A 20606-nucleotide genomic window follows, 5' to 3' on the forward strand; every position below is an offset into this window, starting at 1 on the left:
GATAGTAACTTTGTAGCACCTGCTTCTTCATTTGTGCTTAAGTGGATAGAGAGTCGGGCCTAGAATGAGGATGACATCTTCGTAGATTCAAATCACGGTTCAGATACTTACTAGTTGTGAGACTCTGGGTAAGTCAGTTAACCCTGTTTGCCATACTTTCCTCATCTGTAAAATGGTCGTGAGGAGTCGGACACGACCGAAATGATGCAACAAAAAAGGAAACAATCCTCTCCTCATTCGTTCATTTATTTATTTATTTCTCTTGCCCCGCCCTTTTCCTCTCCCTCTCTTAGCCTCACGTTCCCTCACGTAGGGCGGGCAGACGAAGACGGCGTCTGCTGTGATAGGTTCACCAACCTTGCCCTTTCTCCCTCCGTCAGCAAGAGCGTCGAGATAGGATAGGAACGACGAGCGGAAAAGGCTGTCGTCATGGTAACAGGAGGCGCGGTTGGGGGGTAGGGAAGAGAGAAGGGATGAATACCACGTTCGGGCGACGCTGGGGGCGGGGGGGGTGAAGAGGGGCGGGGTTGGGGGGGGGAACCAGAGCCGTAACGGATTAAATGGGGCATCGAATCCGGTGTTGGAGCTCACGGTCGCCTCAGTTGGGGTGGAAGCCGGATTTCTAATCCCGTGACTTCCGCAGGGCTGAGGCCGGTGCCGTGATTTGGGGGCAATCTTTTAGAGTCTCGGGACACTTGGAGCACCCCACAGGGTGCCAAGTGGCCCCTTGCAGGGCGCAGGCGCAGGCTGGTCCGCGAGACCTGGCCCACCTGGGACAGGGAGGAAAGGGGTGGGTGGAATCGGGGAGGAGGAGCCCGAAGCGCCGGGAGTCTCCATCCCGAGCTCAGGCCGCATCCCCGACCAGGTAGAGGTGAGGAAGGAGGCCCCAGAAGTACTGGGAGCTTCACGGTCAACTATGATGGACACTTTAGAAGAAGAAAACTTCGCACTGGCTATGTGAGTATCCCTGGCAACAGCGTCGCCCCAAAGTCCCAACTTTTTGGAGGAGCTGAGGGTGGGGGAGGGGAAGTTGATTCTTAGGCAGCTACCAGAGGTGTGCAAGATTTTCTCAAGGGTTGTCAAAAGTTGCAATGCACCAGGGGGCCTGCGTGGTTTTAGTTACGCACGGAGAGACTGCAAGGTGCTGGACAGGAAAGAGTAATGAATTTGGATCTGGGTTCGAGTGCTGCCTTAGTATGTTGCCTGGGTGACCACTAAAACTGCTTTCCGAAGCAGATTTCTCATCCATAAAATGAGGGTAAGGAGGGAGGAAGCTGAGTGTGATCTCAGAGTTGTAATCTTTTTTGAGTCTGTGAGCCTCGTTGGGGACCTGGGTTTAGTGGGATTTGGGTTTTGGCTTTTGCGGGGGGGGGGGGGGGAGAGTATCCTTTCTTTTTAGCCCAAGTGCCAGCCACCTAAGTAGGCACTTAATAGATGGTTGTTGACTTGACCCTTTTGTGTCATAAAAGATCTGGTGAAACCTGTAGGGCTCTTCTCAGAAAAAAATCTTTTTAAATGATTGAAGGAAGTACTAAATTTAGATTTATGGTTGGTAAAAAATAAAGATGTAATTTCCTTTTTTCCCCATCCAAGGTCAAGGGTCCCCTTGAATCTTTCTACAGACCTTTGGTCAAGAACTTGTGTTGTAGAAGATAGATCTGGAGTCATAGGACCATGTATCTGGATCTGAAAGGGACTTCAGGGACCATCTGGTCCTAAATCATCTCATTTTACAGATGAGAAAATGAGGCTAAGGGGCTTGCCCAGCACCACAGGGTGGTCAATGAACCTCCAAAATGGGATTTGAACTTTAGCCCTCTAATTCAAGAATCTGCTCTTTCCATTCATTGTACATCACTGCTTCTTGAATCAAAGGACCTAGGTTTAAATCCTGATTCTGCTCCTTATCTTCTATCTGATCTTCAGCAAGTCACTTCTTTCCTTTTTGAGCCTCAGTTTATTTATCTTTTAAAGTGAAGGAGAGTTGAACACATGGCCTGTTTTTGTACAACTGGGAGCTAAGAGTAATTTTTATATTTTTTATTTCAATAAAACTTTTTTTTAAAAAAAATATGTCTTGTGTAGCTACCAGGCAGCAGCCATAGTTTACTGACCCCTGGACTAGATAATCTTCAGAGTTTCTTTCAAGCTTCTGTTCCTATAATTTGGATCATCATATTAAATTGGGTAAATGAACTTTAAAAGAAAGCTCTCTTAGAAGAAGGTATCCAAAGAATAGAGTAGATTTCAATACTATATTGGAACTCAATAGGTTTCCTCCTGCCTATTCTGTGCTTGAAGACTGAATGCCTTATCTTCAGCCAACCAGTGATTTGTGCAGTACAGAAGAGTATGTTGTCACGGAATTATATATGCCACCATCACAATGGGAACCAGCCTATCAAGCCAGTGATATTCAAACCTGGCATTAATTTAACCAATTACAGTTGCCTTGATAGCAACATAGGAAGAACGAGTCCCCTAAGGTAACCAAAATCATACAGAGTTTGGGAAGTTCCAAGTCAACTCTTTGAATTATACTCCTAAACAGGTGGCCAACTTCAGCTGTGGTACACAGGTTTTAATGCTTCAGATTGTGGTGACCATAAGCAGATAGTTTTGTACTAGTTTTGGGGTCAGCTTCAGAGATGCGGTAAGTAGAGCAGAGAGCTGAGATTCCTTGCTTAATTAAATAGTTATGTTACCAAAAACTTGTTTGGCTCAAATCTATATTTAAAGAACTCTGTAGTGACTCCTTACAGTTTTCAGTATACAACATTGTATCTATAAAACAATTTGTTCTCATAAAGGTAGGATGCACCTATGATTTAATTTAAATTAATATAATTTAATTTTTAAAAATCTTGTGAATATGATTTCTCATATATCTCTTGATTATTAGAAGTAAACCAGTTATTTGATAAATGGTCTGACCTATAATCCTGATATTAATTTTCAGTTCTTCCGCTTCTGATGCAGAATTTGATGCTGTAGTTGGATGTATAGAGGATATTATCATGGGTAAGTTTCATTTAAAAAAGAAAAATAGATACCTCAGCTAAAACAAGTGAAACTTTGTGCATCAAAAATATAAACTCCCATTGTTAAAAAAAATGATAATAAATTCTGGCATAGAGATTTTTATTCTAATGCAATACATTGCCAATAGAATTGGAATTCCAGAATTGAAAGAGATTTTAACCCACATTCACACACTCTGCTGAATACATGAGGATAGATAACACTCTCTTCTCTGCATGGACATTTCTAATAACAGAAAAGTCATTACCTCTCAAGACTGAATGCTTCCAAATCTATTTTTTCTCATCATTTTGGAAATTTGACATCACAGTAGCATAATGAAATAAGCTTTGGGCTGAGGAGAGTAATAAGATTGACATTTTATCCTAGCTTTGCCACTTTGACCAAGATATTTATTCTGTGTGTCTTATTTCCTTTCTGTAAAAAGAGGGAGACTGGATTTGATGATTGCTAAGGTATATTAAAACTTTAAGATTCTATTTTAATTAGAGTTTTGGAATATAACCATGTTTTTAGCATTGCCTTCCTTAGATCCCATGACCTCTAAGTTGACATAATTTTTGCCCATTGTTCTTACTGCTTTTGCTTCCCAAAGCAGTCCCTTGTTAGTCAAGATAAGATCTAGAAAAGGGATTCTTAACTCTTTTTCTCCTCTAGCCTTCTGGTGAAGTCTGTGGAGCTCTCTTCAGAGTAATATTTTAAATATATTAAAAATACATGGGACTTCAAAGAAAATCAATTATATCATGTACAGATATCATGTTATTAAAAGTTCCACATTCACAGACTCCCTGAAGTCCCCCCCAGGGGAATAGATTAGCAATTGGAATTAAGAAGATAAATCAAGAACATATCACAAGCTGAACTATTAGCAGATTGGAACTCCGGGCAGTTAAAATCCCCCATCTTTGCTTGTCTATGCAACAATTTTGTAAACCTCTCTTTACCTTGAGATGGTGCATAGCAGAAGAAACACTGTACTTGAAATCATAAACATAGTTTCAAAATCTGACTCTTTGGCTTCCTAGCCAGCGCATTGTGGGCAAGTGACTTCAGATTTCTGAGGCTTGGCTTTCCTCATTTGTAAAAAAGGAAAAATACTTGTATCAAAAATGATACTCTGAGTCTTCACAGGGTTGTTGTGAGGGAAACGCTTTGTAAATCTTAAGAGTATTATATAAATCTGAGTATTATTGAAATTATACTGAAACTATCTTGATATTTGCAGTTTATTCCTACAGTATTCGATTTTGTTTTCACTTAAATGCTTTTCCTGTGCTTCAATGCTCAGGTTTGAGAATGTCTATTCTTGGAAATAACTTTCTTGCATATGAGGATTATCCTTTCATAATGTTCTTTTTCTTTTGAATGATTATACCTCGCCACCATTCTCCTGATAAATTAAGACTGCAAAGTCATTCATTTTTAGTGTGAGAACTATATCTGATCTTGAGGCAAATTTAATGATTCTATGATTGTACACTTGTTTACTCAGACTGAAATTTTCACCGTAGTTGATGTTTACTTAAATAACTTCTTTTCACAAGGTGGCAACATTCAGTCATATAAAGTTTAGTGCAGAACTGCACTGATTACCTGAATAATTCCAGTCACAATCCCCGATGATTTAAATTATCAGTGGTAATTGTTCTAGGTCTCCATTTTTATCTTGAACAGTATAAATGCCCTAACTTGTATCATTCATTCAGATTTTCATGAATTTAATGACCTTAACTTTGAGAGAAATCGGATTAGACCTAGATAAAATCAGGATAGGTCAAAATTTAAGTAAAAGTGGAAAATCTTCTGCAATCATCTGCAAAATGATCTGCAATCAAACATTTCATTGGAAATAGCCAAGTGGCATAGTAGTTAAAAATAGAAAAAGAGTCAAAAAGACCTGACTCTGAATGTTACCTCTGACACTCATTTTACCTTTATAACCTGGGTCAAATCACTTGGTTTTTCTGTATCTCAGTTTCCTCATTTCAAACCATTCTCCAATTCATAAATGGTCAAAGGATATAAATAGAAAATTTTCAGATGAAGAAATTAAAACCATTTATAGTCATATGAAAAAATGCTCTAAATCATTATTGATCAGAGAAATGCAAATTAAGATAACTCAGAGGTATCACTACACAACTCTCAGACTGGCTAAGATGACAGGAAAAAACAATGATAAATCTTGAAAGGGATGCCAGAAAATTGTACACTGATACATTGTTGGTGGAGTTGTGAAATAATCCAACCATTCTGAAGAGCAATTTGGAACTATGCCCAAAGGCCTATCAAACTCTGCGTATCCTTTAATTCAGCAGTTTTTCCACTGGGTCTGTGTCCCAAAGAGATAATTAAAAAAGGGGAAAGGACCCACATGTGCAAAAATGTTTGTAACAGCAAGGAACTGGAAACTAAGTGGATGTCCATCAGTTGGGGAATGGCTGAATAAGTTGTGGTATATGAATGTTATGGGATAGTATTATTCTATAAGAAATGATCAGCAGGATGATTTCAGAGAGACCTGGAGAGACTTATATGAACTGATGATGAGTGAAGTGAGCAGAACCAAGAAAGTATTGTACACGGCAACCAGATTATATGATAATCAACTGTGATGGATGTGGCTTTTTTCAACAGTGAGGTGATTCAGGCCAATTCTAAAAGACTTGTGATGGAGAAAGCCATCTAACCTACAGAGTGGACTGAGGTGTGAATCATAACATTGTAATTTCACTTTTTTTATTATTTGCTTGCCATTTTTTTCTCATTTTTTTTCCTTTTTGATTTGATTTTTCTTGTGAAGCATGATAATTGAAGAAATATGTATAGAGGAATTGCATATTTTAACATATATTGGATTACTTGCCATCTAGGGAAAAGGATGGGGGTGAAAGAAAAAATTTGGGAACAAAAGGTTTTGCAAGGGTAAATGTTGAAAATTATCTATGCATGTGTTTTGGAAATAAAAAATTTTAATTAAAAAAAGGGGAAAAATAAATTCAGCTAGGATATTTCTATCTCCCCCCCAAAATAAAAGAGTTGGATTTGATGGCCACTAAGGTACCTTCTAGCAGTAAATCCATAATCCTGTGGCACTGGGTATTCAAGTGCCTTGGTGGATTTTTCTTTTTTGGATGGAGTTCTTTTCAGAACATTTTATTTACTATTAAAAACAGAGAGGGCTCAAATCTAAGCTTCAGATTTCAATAATTTTTTTTCTCAGATGAAATTAGCACAATTGGTACTCTTGCATATTAATAGATTTTTTTTTCTCTTAAAAAACATCTATAATTAGTGTGCCATGGAAGTGGTATTAATTATTAGCAGAGTTTTACTCTGCTGAGTTTACTGTAAATTTTTTGGCTTCTTTTCCTATAGCTGTGCTTATGAGATATCAACTGTGTAGCTTGTCTTTTATTTTTTAATTTTTAATAATAGCTTTTCATTTTCAAAATAAAAAATTTAGCTTTCAACATTCCCCCCTTGCAAAATCTTGTGTTCCAAAATTTTCTCCTTTTCTCCCATCCCCCAGACAGCAAGTAATCCAGCATAAGTTAAATAGGTGCAATTCTTCCAAACATATCTCTACATTTATCATGCTGCACAAAAAAAATCAGATCGAAAAGGGAAAAAAAGAAAAGCAACAAAAATGATGAAAATACCATGTTGTGATCCATACTCAGTCCCCATAGGCTTCTTTCTGGGTGCAGATGGCTCTCTCTGAGTCTATAGGAATTGCCTTGAATCACCTCATTGTTGAAAATTACCAAATCCATCAGAGTTGATCATCACACAATCTTATTGCTGTGTACAGTGTTCTCCTGGTTCTACTCACTTCACTTAGCATCAATTCATGTAAATCTCTCCAGGCCTCTTTGATATCATCCCACTGATAGTTTCTTATAGAACAATAATATTCCATAACATTCATATACCATAACTTTTTTTATTATTGTTTTTTATTTACAAGACATATGTGGATAATTTTTTAGCACTGACCCTTGCAAAACCTTATGTTACAACTTTTCCCTTTCTTCCCCCATCCCCTCCCCTAGATGGCAGGTAGTCAGTTCAATACATGTTAAATATGTTAAAGTCATATAGCATAACTTATTCAGCCATTCTCCAACTTATGGGCGGATGCTCAATTTCCAGTTCTTTGGCATTAAAAAAAAAAAAAAAAAAAGGCTGCTACAATCATTTTTATACATGTGGGTCCTTTCCCCTTTTTTACAGTCTTTTGATATGGCTCTAATAGAAATACTGTTGGATCAAAAGGTATGCACAGTTTGATAGCCCTTTTATTTTTAGAAGTGGAATATGATTAATTGATAAAATTTTAAATTTCCTCTTGAAGAGTTTTCTAACAAAGATCTTATATTTAGACTGTGGGATGAATGACAAAACTAGAATGTGTGCCAATTAATTCCCTCAAAGAGAAAGGAAGACTTAAGAGGATTTCCTAGGCCTTCCTGTAACTTTGTACATATTTAAGCTGTATTGTATTTGCCCATTAAGATACTAATATATGCTATTAAACTTAATCATATTGCCCATTTCAAACAGCTGCCAGTTTTCTTTTCTCTTGGGATTTGCCATCAAGGAAGTAGTTTGTAAACACAGAAAACCACCAGTTAGTGTTTAACCTGTAGAATTTTTCTTTTGTTTTTTTCTAATTTTACATATGCTAACCTAGCTTTGTATCAAAATTACTTTTAATGTCTATTAATCTTTTTTTTTTATTCCCTGGGTGAATTCACTCTTTATAGAGTTTAAAGCAAACTTAAATTTTAGATTAAGTTATAATTGGTAAAATTGTTCAAGTAATTGACAGTTGCTAGCCTTTAACTGGCTTCATTTTATCCTTTTACAATGACCTTCATGGCTTCACTTCAGATGGCGAGTTCCAATTATTACAGAGAAACTTCATGGAAAAGTACTACCAAGAGTTTGAAGACACAGAAGAAAACAAACTCATCTATACTCCTATTTTTAATGAATATGTAAGTTTGTTTCCCTTTATTCCCGTTCTTCAAGAGATTAAGGGTTCTTTGAATTTAGATCTAGAACCAAATGATGTCAACAGTATTTCATGGCTTTTTAAAAATAAGTTTTATTGGTCCTTTGTTTTTACATTATCTAGTCCCATTGTATTTCTCCCTTTACATTCTTCCAGAGAATCATTCTTTATAATAAAATATTAAGAAAGAAAAAAAATTATGCAAAATTAAACACCATATTGAAAAAAGCTGTTCTTTCATTCAGTACCTCAAATTCATGAATCTTCTATTTCTGTAGAGGAGCAGTATATGTACCCCGTGTCTTTTAAAATATAACTGTACTTTGATAAGCAGGCAAGTAATAAGTGTTCCAGCCCCAGCTGAGTTTCTCTCTCATCTCCTATTAATCATTCTTCTTACTCCCATTTTCTTCTTTCCAAAAGCCTTTCATCAAAATGTCTGGTCAAGTTCATCAGTTTCTTATTTTAAAACACAATGTACACAGGTCCAAGTGAGAATAATAATAGCACCTTTTATTTTTCCAAATTCTTTCACTGCTTTCATTTTACTAAAATTGCAATAAATTATTTTAATTATATAATAATTCTTTAAATATGGATAGTTAGTATAGTTCCTTTTTATCAATTTTAAAACTAAGACATAATAAACATTTTTAAACTTTGCCTAATGTCACTCAGAAAGTTGGTGGTAGGGTGGGGAACTCTGTTCCAAGTCTCTTAACTTCTACTCCAAGGCTCATTTTGCTGATTCTAATGCTTCCCATGATTTCAGTAAGATTAGTTAGTTTAATTTAGAATAGGTTTTAGTCTCAGGGACTTAATTTTCTTAATACAGAAGCTAGAAACGAAATAGCTTATTAAATAAACAATTTGGAAGGCTTTATCAAGATATTTGTATAACTCTTATCCTATGATACATACCCAAGATACATAATTACAAAGACATCCTTTCCTTTATCAGTTGTTAATGAACAAAGAAATGTTCTTTCTGAATGAACATTTCTTTTTTCTTTTTCTTTTTCTTTTTTTTTTGCTGAGGCAATTGGAGTTAAGCGACTTGTCCAGGGTCACACAGCTAGGAAGTGTTAAGTGTCTGAGGCCTTAATAAACATTTCTTATCTTTATAATTAACCAGGAGACTTTTAAATCTTTTAGATCTCTTTGGTCGAAAAATATATTGAAGAACAGCTGCTTGAAAGGATTCCTGGGTTTAACATGGCCACTTTCACTACAACATTACAGTAAGTGGAGCTGAAATGTAGTCCTCTCTTCTCTTCTTTCCTCTTCTACTTTACATGCCTTAGGGCTGAAAGAACTAGAGTACTGGAGAATATCTTTGTGGGGGGGTGGGGGGGGGGGGGGAGAGGAGAGGAAGGGGAGGAGGGTAAAGGTACCTTTTAGGATGCTGAAAAGTAGTCTGAGGAAGACTTTAAAATTTAATATCTGTTTCATTTCCAGTTCTAAAATTGATAACCTTTCATTAATAGACAGCATAAGGATGAAGTAGCAGGTGATATATTTGACATGCTGCTCACATTTACGGATTTCCTGGCCTTCAAAGAAATGTTTTTGGACTACAGAGCTGTAAGTAGCTTTTATCTTCTAAGTAGCTCTTCTGCACCTGTAGGAATATGGTTGACTTTAACACATTAAGCACCTACTGTATGTAAAATACTTTGCCGGGCTCTGGAGATAATAAAGATGAAAAATTATCCCTACCCTTAGGAAGCTAGCCTTGTGCTTGGGAATACAATACTTAAACTAAGTGAAAGCAAGATAGTTTGAAGAGGAAATGAAAAGCACACACAACAAACCCTAAATAAGGTCCTCACTGTGGACCTGTCATGTAGAAGCACTGGGCTTCCCGTCCTGTATGCTGATCTAGTATGGCTACTGTGTGCAGTTAATGGTGTTATTTTGCAGTCAGTGATCCACCAGATCTGTCTGTCACTAGATTGCTTATTTTTTTCAGTGATAATGCATATGAGTGCAAACCTAAAAAATAACCCCACCAGTTTCCCACTTGGCGCTGGATTTTCCTGGGTGTTCATATCTGAGGATATGCTTTATGTTTTTTTGTTTTTTGGTAAACTTAAATAACACTTAATTTTCCCTTAATGTAACACAAAATATTCCATAAGTTATACCTCTTTAAGAAAACGAATTACACTAAAATTCTCTTCTTCAATCTATACTGAAGATGTTTCAACTTTAGTTTCAATAATCAATAAAATAACAGCTGGGTCCCACAAACACTTGTATCAATTGTTCTTACATCGTTTTAAAACAATTAAGAACCTTCTTTCATACAGGCATATGCATCTAATACCAGATGGATGGCTAGGCCAAATACTTATTTACCTAATGACTATACATTTTCAGATTGAAAACAGTGAGATATTACATACTTGAATTTTGTTCATGGCTTTTAAGCTGACCACTTGCTCTGAATATAGATGTTCACTATAAGAGGAAAAAGTAGGAACATAATTATGACAGAAAGCATCTTTAGCTCTGTTTGACTTCAGGTATGAATCACAAAGAAAGATAACATAGGTTATAACAATTCCACTCTATTGCCAGACTCCAGAAAAGGTGGAGATCATTCCTATAGAAAGGAGTGCAATTGGGAAATCAAGTTAGAAGGATTTAACCTCGAGTACAATTCAAAAGCCATGCTTCAAACTTTTTTCCCAAGTGCAAACACCCTCACCTGCACCTTTTGAGAAGTTTTGTGACATTTCTCTGTGATGGTGAGTTTTTTTCACTTATATACTTGGATAGTATGGAAATAACATTAGTTGTAGTCCCAAGAAATTTTCTTTCAAATAGCCAAATCTCAAATCAGAGGCTTTATATCTTTAAAAAAAAAAAAAAAAAAGAAAAGAAAAGAAAAAAGCCTTACAAATCATTGTGCATAACCTAAACTTTGCAGGGCTGACATTGAAGATGAGATATAATAGGGCAGGTATTCTCATACCATGCTTCCTTTTCACGTGCAGATGAATTTGAAGAGAAGGGATGTCATTTCTCCAGTGCTATGCAGAAGGTGAATGATCTGCGGGACACAGTGAAAACTAGCTGCAGGAAAATTAGAGGTTTTGCTAGCAAAACAATCAATACTATCAAGTTAAAATCTTGCTTTAGGCATTTTGAGAAAGCTATAAATCATATTGGTTAAACAATGGATATACACTAAATAATTGTTAATCACTTTTAGAGAACTTGCAGTTGATCAAAAATAAAAATATATAATAAATACCTCTTACAAGTGCTTTACATTGTTAAACAGTAGAACCTTTGAAACATAGGCTATCTCTTTAAATGATAGAAGCAATTTAAAATTAAATTTAAAAATGAAGAAATTTCACTTACTAAAAATTCAGAACATGGTGGGGGTAGCCAGATAATTTTGGACAAAACTTCACAAAACAAAACTCATAGCATATGACTAGCAGAGCTGACAAAAATTTAAAACATATATGCTTTATGTTTTTTAGGGGAAAAAATTTTTTATTTTTGAGAAATCTTACCAGGACTAATCTTGAGCAAAATTGTAATATGAAAAGTTTTCCTTTTCTTTTGGGATTTTCAGCATATATTCCTTTTTTTTTTTTTTTTAAATAACTTTTTATTGATAGAATGCATGCCAGGGTAATTTTTTACAGCATTATCCCTTGCATTCACTTCTGTTCCAATTTTTCCCCTCCCTCCCTCCACCCCTTCCCCCAGATGGCAAGCAGTCCTTTACATGTTGAATGGGTTACAGTATATCCTAGATACAATATATGTGTGCAGAACCGTACAGTTTTCTTGTTGCACAGGGAGAATTGTCAGCATATATTCCTAAGAGTGCAGATGCCTAGCCACTTTTCCTCTTGACAAAGGCAACATCCATTGGTCTCATTTACTTTAAGCTGTTAAGAGGAGAGATAGCTTACTTTCCCAAGGAATTTAGAATCTAGAATTAGAAAGAACTTCCCTGTTGTTGGGGTTTTTTTTTAAGAGTTTTGAATCTTTTGTCACTTTAAAGCATTTTTTTTTCTCCTAAAGGAAAAAGAAGGCCGAAGTCTGGACTTAAGCAGTGGTTTAGTGGTGACATCATTATGCAAGTCATCTTCCATACCTGCTTCTCAGAACAATTTACGACATTAGTTCACATTTTCTGGATAAGAGTTTATCATCTTGGACATTCCAAACGTGAAAGATGGTGAGTGATCACAGCGTGATGGACAACTTGCTCAGTGATTGGGGAATACAGCTGGAAAAGACTGATCTTGTTCTGGTGCTTTTAATTAATGTTAAGTGTAGAGTGATCATAAAGAACTCTGCTGGAATACTGGCTTCTCACAAAATATCCCCATTAGCCCTGGTACACTGGCCAAAGTGGCCTCAACTCCCTGGTGCTTCTGACAGGGTAGGGAAAAGAGGATTTTCTCTGTGTTTGTGTCTGTGTCTTGTGTCTCTCTATGTGTGTATACATACATTTTGGGATGAAATTATATCGGCCATTTCAGTTATTGCTCCTTTTCTATATATGTTGTATAGAGTTGGAAGGAGGGGGAGGAACCCAGGATAGATGTGTTAGCTGCACGTGTTTCTCTTAAATCAAAATATTATAACTTCTGTTTTTTATCCCAAACATGGACAGATTTTTCACACACATCTTTATGTAATACAAGGATTTGTGATACAAGTCTTTTCCCTGGTACACATTTCAATCCCATGTTTTATGGTGTCTTTTTAGACAGTGTGTATTCATCTAGAGACAATTAATCAAACCCAGCTCATTTTCATAAAGATTTATGAAGTTGATGTTTTAACTTTCTCTCCACTGTATTAGGAACATTAGGGAGCACAGGATTTGGCTGGAAACTTTCCCCCAAACTAAAATGTTGTTTTCCTAGAAGTAAAATGTAAAAACTAATTTATAGTTTTAGACTTGTAAAAATCTCGTGACTTCAGCATGTGCTGAGTCACATAGCAGCAGTCTCATCATGTCTAGCCAAAACACTCTTTGAGAATCTGCTGACGGTGTATATTTTAGCAGCAAATTCTAAAATTTTATGAATTTGGTTTGGGCATTTCCATGAACGTCCAGTTAGGAAGAAGGCTAAGTATTATAAAGCTTTTTAGGTTTAAAGTATTCTTGGGTGAAAAATTATCTTACATTATTTCATTTTGTCAGAAACCCTACAAGTTATATACAGAAGTGTAATTTATATTGGAAAAGAGGATTAAAACATGTGCTTTTTTCATAATACTCCTATGGTTAATGTAAATTTGATCAATTTTTCCTACAAAAAAAAAAGAGTATGTCATAAATTTGTTTATATTCTCTCTCCTCTTACAACTTCTCCTCCCAAGATGGTGTTCTACCAGTCCACATGAGTAAGAGGAGGAAGTGGGCAAAAGCTTGAATTATCTTTGCTTTTTTCAGTGTAGGAAAATGTTCAATTTCTCTAAAAAGCAAGAGCTTTTGAATTATCATTTCTATTTTTTTTTTTTTTTTAGTTTGGGAAAATGTTCAGTGTCTCTAATAAGTCAAGGTACTTATAAAAAAATGTATATGTCATAACACTTTGGAGAAAATAGATGGCTATCTGACTTTCTTTAAATTGAAAATAAGATTATTGAATTTTAATTTGACTATTCCAGGCATGGACAGAAGATTGTATCTTTTTAAATATATATGTATATATATGTACAAATATACATATACACATGTCATGTGTTGAGAAACATGGATTGGTTGGGTTTTTTTGTTTTATCTTGTTTTGTTTTTTTTTTACGATAAGTGTAATCTGACTCACTTCACCAGAACATCAGATACTCAAATATTAAAGATCATTCTTTCTTTAACTCTGTCCTTAGGTGACTGCTTTTGGGGGTTTAGAGGTAAATTGAATAATACAATTTTGAAAGTTATTAATTTGTCCAGGAGGCATCTTTCCCCTTAACCTTGTCAGAATAATCTTCATTACCAGTAGGGATACCTAATGCCTGAGTCTTCAAAAAGTACTTGCTTTTTTTTTTTTCCTCTGAGGCAATTGGAGTTAAGTGACTTTCCCAGGATCACACAGCTAAGAAGTGTTAAGTGTCTGAGGTCAAATTTGAATTCAGGTCCTCCTGACTTCAGGGCTGGTGCTCTATCTATTGTGCCACCTAGCTTCTCCCTAGTACTTGCCTTTTTAAAAAAAAATTTTTTATCAGATTTAGAAATCTTAGCTGGACCAGTCTAGTGCTGACTTGGATATAAATCAGCCAATAAGTATTTAAGTTCTGATGTGCCTGGCATTGTGCTAGGCACCAGGGATACAAAGGCAAAAATAAAATTTCTCCAAGATACAATAATAAAAAAGACTAATTGCTCTTTTAATTTTTGTCAGTTTTTAGGGAAGAAGGACACTCCAACAGGTACTTGCTTATCTATGGGGACATGTAAAAGCAAACACCTTCATTTGAGGTTCATTGTTGAGGACAAGAAAATGGTGAAAAAACATATTTTGTCCCCATTTTGTATAAAAAAAAAATTAAAAAACAAGGAACAGGGCAGCTAGGTGGCACAGTGGAGAGAGCACCAGCCCTGAAGTCAGAAGAACCCCATGTTCAACTCTGGCCTCAGACACTTAATACCTAGCTGTGTGACCCTGGGCAAATCACTTAACCCCAATTGCCTCCTCAGCAAAAAAAAAAGGGGGGGGGACCCTTAAGCAAATGATCTCTTTTATAAGTAGATTTAAGGTATTAGGTAGGATATTGACTAAAAAAATGACTGAATGGCTTGAGTGATGATCACATTTTTGCCTAGTAGTGTCCTGGCTGCTAAAGCAGTAAACATAGAGATTCAGGAGTGTTAAATCATTTTACTATTGATGGTTTTTTTCAGCCCTGAAAAGAAGCTTATGTACTGCTTGGTGAACATTTCAGCAAGACTTTTCATCTCACTTCTTCTGTTAGTAATGAAACAATACATCTTCAACTTAGTCATGTGTGTCATGCATTTATTCAGACCACATGTATTTGGGTATGATCATATTTTTAACATTTGAGAGGGGTAAGGACAAAGGAAAACGGGGGAAATTTTATTTAAAGAATTTTTAGGATGTGCTTTCAAATTTTAGCCTTGGCCATTCTTCAAAACTTGGGATATGTGTAATAAAGGACTGGTATCCTAAGTAAGGGTCACAGTTACTCCTAGTTTATAGCCTTCCCTATTAATAGCCTTTTGAAAGAGTTATCTAAGTGGGTAACTACACACTTAAAGGTGATGCCAGGGAGTTTACATTTAGTCAGTGCCTTTGTACCAAATCTATAATATATATGAAGAAATTATAATCATTTATGAGCACAGTATGTGACTAGGTCCCAGAGTGGTCAAACTGAACTGTCGTCTCTTCCAGAATATGTGCCACTTACTTAGAAGACTTTGTCTTCCTTTTATTTGGACCTTTCTAACTCATGTAGCTGTATAATTTTATTTAGCATGAGATTGCCCCTAAGAATACAGATTTGAACTAGATCTTGTTTTTAGTTCAGCAAATTATGTCATATTAATCTGAAGTACTAGAGAGCCATTACTCTTTGGTTTGGAAATTTAGTTTAGATTGATTAATTCATCAAAGCTTTAGGCCAAGATCACATGCCTTCTTAATTCTTTGTCCCTCTGGTCTGTTTTATTCCACCAGTGGAGCTCAACTGAGAAGTGGCTACTTCATAAACATACCCTTACTTGAGTTTTTAGAGGATCTTTTTAAGTAGGTCAGCAGTATAAGCAATAAAATAATAGATTGTTGCTTAATCCTTTATCCTGGCCTCATGGATGAAAAAGAAAACATCCAAGCAATGACCTTCATTTGCACTAGAGTCTTAGAACTCTAAAAGGAGATACTAGACTACACTTCAAGTATATAAGTGCAAAGAGAATGGGGTGTCCTGTGAAGTTACACTGGGAATCATAATGAGAATTAATATTCAAAGTGAGAAAATAACACTTTCTCAAGCCTGCTAGTGACAGGGATTAGATAGTAAGACCAGAAGAACCACCCAGTCCCCAGAAATTGGAATAAAATTATTTAAAAAGCAGCAGTATCATAGAGCCATTTACAGAAATTTCCATCCACATCTCTTCCAAACAAATGTTTCCTTGGTCTTTATTTATATACAAAGAACAAAATCATTACTATCCAACAGCCAGGCAAGCTTGTGAGTCACCCACCCCCAAATCCATTGCCTTTGAGTTCAGCCTGTGGTAGCAGGAAGAAAGTCAGTCTTGGTATTTAGCTTTTTCAAAAAGGATGTATAGGCAAAAATGATATTTTGAAATATAAGGAAAGAACTGGACAACAAGTGTCTTTGAGAAGCAGGTAAAAAAACTAGGGTTTCCATTAAATACAAGCTTCTAAATGTGAAAATTCTCATGTAGATTCCCACAACCTATATATTAGTGAAGCCCTAAACTAGTACCTAAGCACTATTTTATTTTAGTAGCCGATTAATGGGATTTATTTTTATTATCTGCCTTTCCTTGCCTTTGTTCTTTATTGGATATTGTGAAAAAGAGTTGTTCCTTTCCTCGCTGAAATAGGAGAGAAGAGTTTACATTGCTAGCCACTCTCTGTATAACTCAAACCTTGGCTCTTTGTATGATGTGAAACCAACTTTTGGGGGCAGATTTCAGAAATTCCAATAGCTACCTTGTCTTTTCATAAAATTATGAGCGTACTATCTATTGCCACAGTTACTTTTACAGTATATACATGATAGGATCACAATGTTTGAGGTGTTATTTGTTAGCAGATTTAATGCTGGTAAAAGGGGTTGAATTCCTGACCCTGGAACCTGAAGCCTTACAAGTACAAAGCAGGATGGCCACAACACCACTTCCTGACAAGTGGCCTTCCCTGACTGAAGGGACGGGGAAGTCATTTAACATCCTTGACCCTTTCATTTTTTAGACTTTTCCCTGCCCTTGCTCACAAATGCCTATTTATGCCAATCCAGAGTGGTGGATTGTGTTCCATTAGAAGTGGAGTGAGAGCACAAATTCCATCAGCAGAGGACAGCAAATTTGGTCACAGCTGGGCTGATTTTCTGCTGGTTATGGCCTCCTGATGATCAGTGGTATCCAGGTCCCCACACGACAGCATGCAGACTTCAGTACCAAGGTGGTCCGTGGGCTTTTTAGGAATAGCCACCAGCCATCTGACTGGTAGCTGCATTGCTGCCCATTCCTTTCCAGGCTCGGAAGCTGAAGAAAGCACTCACCCCATAGGCGATCATCACAACACATGTAAAGAACTGAGAAGAGAAAAGGACTATATGAATGGACTGATGATGAATGAATTGGTTTTGTGGATATAATAAGGAAAAGGAGACAACAACCTGCTTGATTTGACTAGCAAATGAAGTAAAATTTTGGTGAATTTGGAGCAGGCCATTTATCAGAATTTTAAAGTATCAAATGACAGCCAGATAAAACTAAAGTCAGAGAGCTGGTAAAGTGACAATCAGACCACCTCGATGCTGTCCTGGTTTTGCCCCTAACTTTTTCTCCTGCGTAAAATAAGAGAATTAGACTGACTAATCCCTGAGGTCCTTGTGAACTATATATTTAGTCAAAAAGGGGTAATAAAGTTTCCAGAGAGATATCCTGGGATCAATCCAGATTTAACTCAACCTCTGCATCTCTGAAAGAAAAATTAATGTTCTAATGTCTATAGTTTGTGAAATTTGTTTTTTAAATTCTAAATAGTTTCTTACATTAGGAAAGTAGGCTCTAGAAACATTTTCAACCAAAACATTAAGATTTATTTAGTTGGGGCAGCTAGTTGGTGTAATAGAGCACCAGCCCTGAAGTCAGGAGGATCTGAGTTCAAATGGGATCTCAGACACGTCTTAGCTGAGTGACTCTGGGCAAGTCACTTAACCCCAATTTGCCTTAAAAAAAAAAAAAAAAATTGGAGCCACCCATTCTTTAGTATTCTGGTTGAGGTTTCATTGTAAACATCTTTTTAAAATGTAAGTGGGAAATCATAGCTCAGTCCTCTTTGCATTTTTAAGAAAAAGGAATTAACTACAAAATAAAATGGGTTTGACTGGAAGGGAAAATAGTCCCTGCCATTGCACCTTTTCCTTGACCAGATTTGTGATTTGAGTTGTGTATATATAGCCTTGTCCAACCTTTACCCACCCAGACCTCACTCTCCATAACTGTAGAGGACAAAACCAAAGGGTGACCAGGCACTTACAGAAGCAGCAGCCCTCTTGTCGTATATATAGGAACCAGCTATTGATGTTCGTTGAACTGCAACAGCAGCGGTGATGAAACCAGTAATGTAGAGAACTGTAGCACTTACGTTAAAGATCATTAGCTAGGGGAAAAGAGATGAGAAAAGCTTAAAGCAAGACATGCCAGTTTTAGCAATCCAAAAAGAAGCACATCCCACCTCTGATACCAGCTAGCTACAAGCTACATTTGAACAATGATAGATCTGTTCATTTTCATCTGTAAAATGAGGATTTCTGTACTACCTCCCTCTTAATACAACTCTGAAAACTCAAATGTGTACAATGCTTCACAAATCTTGAAGTATTGTATCCTAGCTTTATTTTGAGCATTTAATTTTCACTATTTGAGGAATGCAATTATCTGTGCTTTTATCATCTAAAGCCTAAAAGTTTTTTCTGTTAGACAAAATTTTCACAAGATTTAACCCACAGCTGAGTGGGGAAGCTGGAGGATGAATAGGGTAGGATTGATCTCCCTTTTTACAACCCAGAATATGCAGTTGAGGTATAAGAAGCCAAAAGAATGATAGATCAGGTCTTTGTCACACTTAAGCCACTCAACTGAAAGCTTTAATAGATCTAGCATGACAGTATATTTGGATATGGAGACCATACACAAAACAAGCTGTCATCACAAAATGATTGTATTATACAGCAAGCTAAGAATATCTGGGATAAGTCTCGGGTCTGTAAGCCTTAAATTTTCTCATCTAAAATGGAAACGACAAAACTTGTTCTATCAGCTTTTTTGGGACTAGATATAAAAATGAGGTATGTAAAAGTGCTTGGTAAACTAAAGCACAGTTGTAATCCAGTATCATACTTGTGGGAACTGAACTGGCTTAAAAAAAAACCCTTTTCCCTGGCAAATTTTCTCAGTATCAACACTTCTCAATTTGTATTTCACCAGAGGGTAGATAAAAGCCCACTCTGAGTCACACATGCCCTGTCTTTCCTCTGGCTTCAAAGTGAGCTTAATAAGTGACTTCCCCAACAAGCTGTTTTTCCAGGAAGATTCCAGGAAAATCTGGCAGTGTTCTCAAGTAGAAGCCACAGTACCAGGAAGAAAATGAAGCCTCCTTTGGGCTCCACCAGGTGTGTTATTTAGGCCACAGGCTGAATGGCCATGGATGGTGAAGAATTTCACAGCCAATCTAGGGCGGAACCTACAATTGTGAGAAGAGCTAGAGACAATAGATTCTGCTTTTGGGAGGCAGAGAAATGACAACTGGTGAGACATCTGAGCCTAGAGGAGGGGAAAGTGGAAGTAATAAAAAGCCATTTACATGATTTGTTAACAAATGACTATTAGTCCATTCAAAAATGCATCTTCTACCCATCTGCTCCCATTATGCTGTGCAGCTAGGTAAGCACATATGTTCAAGCATTGCTGCATATCAGGCAAAAAACCCAGAGAATTTGAGGCTGTAAAATTTTATCCCTCCACTGCTGGTAGCAAGCCTTCTCTCTGAGCTAAGTATACTTTACTGTCCCCAGTTGAAGGTAATGCTATTTTAGAGTAGGGGGTTCGCAATCTAAACAATGGGGGAGGAGGGTTTTTTTTTTTTTAAAACTTGTCGAGGTATAGAGAATATTAGTCTATTATTCCTCATGAGTAATATTTACATCCTTTCATAATGAATATTGAATATGTCCTTTCATATTGAATAGGAAGGTTTACTGAAAGCTAAGACTTTAAAAGGACTGAAAAAATTGGCAATCTCTAGCTTAGATGAGAAGAATGTCTGAAGGCAATAACTAAAAAACTGCCAGATACTAGAGAAATTCTAAGTTGCTAAAATGGGTAATTAAATGGGACCGTAGAAACTTCCTGAAGAGTTTTTTTTGTTTTGTTTTTAGTTGCAGACTTTCCTGTACAGGGAATGGACAATAAGTCCTGGGAATCTATGACTCAGTTAAGTCCTCTTTTCGTAGTTCTAGGATTTTCCTTCCAGTCCAGTTCTGACAGTAGAAGGAAGACAGGCTTCTAATCAGTGATGTAAAGATCTAACAAAACAGTTCTGTCTCTGGGGATGACTCACATTTCCTGATTTTAAAAAGTCATTGAATTTAGAACAATGCTGCCTAGTCCAAGCTTTGCTTATCTTAAGATCATGTGCCTCTTACCCTTTGAAAGCTCCAGATCCCAGCTGCAGAGATTCTTTGGATCACAAATACAAATAAGGAGGCCGTGGGGGAAGCACAATAATGAGTTCACATTTTTCGGAGCTGAATTAGGATACAGAGGGTT

General features: G+C 36.6%; 2 protein-coding genes across 5 annotated transcripts in view; one reads left to right on the forward strand and one right to left on the reverse strand.

Annotated features, from left to right (window-relative positions):
• The first annotated feature begins 323 nt into the window (after positions 1–323).
• Positions 324–15051, forward strand: ARL2BP (ADP ribosylation factor like GTPase 2 binding protein). Of its 4 annotated transcripts, XR_007950940.1 has the most exons (8): positions 324–432; positions 866–957; positions 2960–3021; positions 7942–8048; positions 9221–9306; positions 9553–9649; positions 12119–12275; positions 14955–15051. XR_007950940.1 is itself a non-coding variant. In XM_051979900.1 (7 exons), the coding sequence occupies exons 1-7, from the start codon at positions 430–432 to the stop codon at positions 12218–12220; spliced, it is 549 nt and encodes a 182-aa protein (XP_051835860.1). In that variant the 5' UTR covers positions 324–429; the 3' UTR covers positions 12221–13927. The 4 variants fall into 4 exon arrangements, 3 of the variants coding, with proteins under 3 accessions (XP_051835860.1, XP_051835862.1, XP_051835861.1); XM_051979900.1 differs by lacking the exon at positions 14955–15051 and having other exon boundaries at positions 12119–13927; XM_051979902.1 differs by lacking the exons at positions 324–432; positions 14955–15051 and having other exon boundaries at positions 694–957; positions 12119–13927.
• A 1142-nt stretch (positions 15052–16193) lies between these two features.
• Positions 16194–20606, reverse strand: part of PLLP (plasmolipin) — a 35973-nt gene continuing 31560 nt past the window's right edge. Inside the window, exons 3-4 of the mRNA XM_051979899.1 lie at positions 18316–18438; positions 16194–17365 (exon numbers count right to left, since the gene is read on the reverse strand). Coding sequence (XP_051835859.1) covers positions 17249–17365; positions 18316–18438 — 240 coding nt within the window. The 3' untranslated portion in view covers positions 16194–17248. The remainder of the gene's footprint in view (positions 17366–18315; positions 18439–20606) is intronic.

The sequence above is a fragment of the Antechinus flavipes genome, chromosome 2, assembly GCF_016432865.1.
Source record: "Antechinus flavipes isolate AdamAnt ecotype Samford, QLD, Australia chromosome 2, AdamAnt_v2, whole genome shotgun sequence".
NCBI classification, from domain to species: Eukaryota; Metazoa; Chordata; class Mammalia; order Dasyuromorphia; family Dasyuridae; genus Antechinus; species Antechinus flavipes.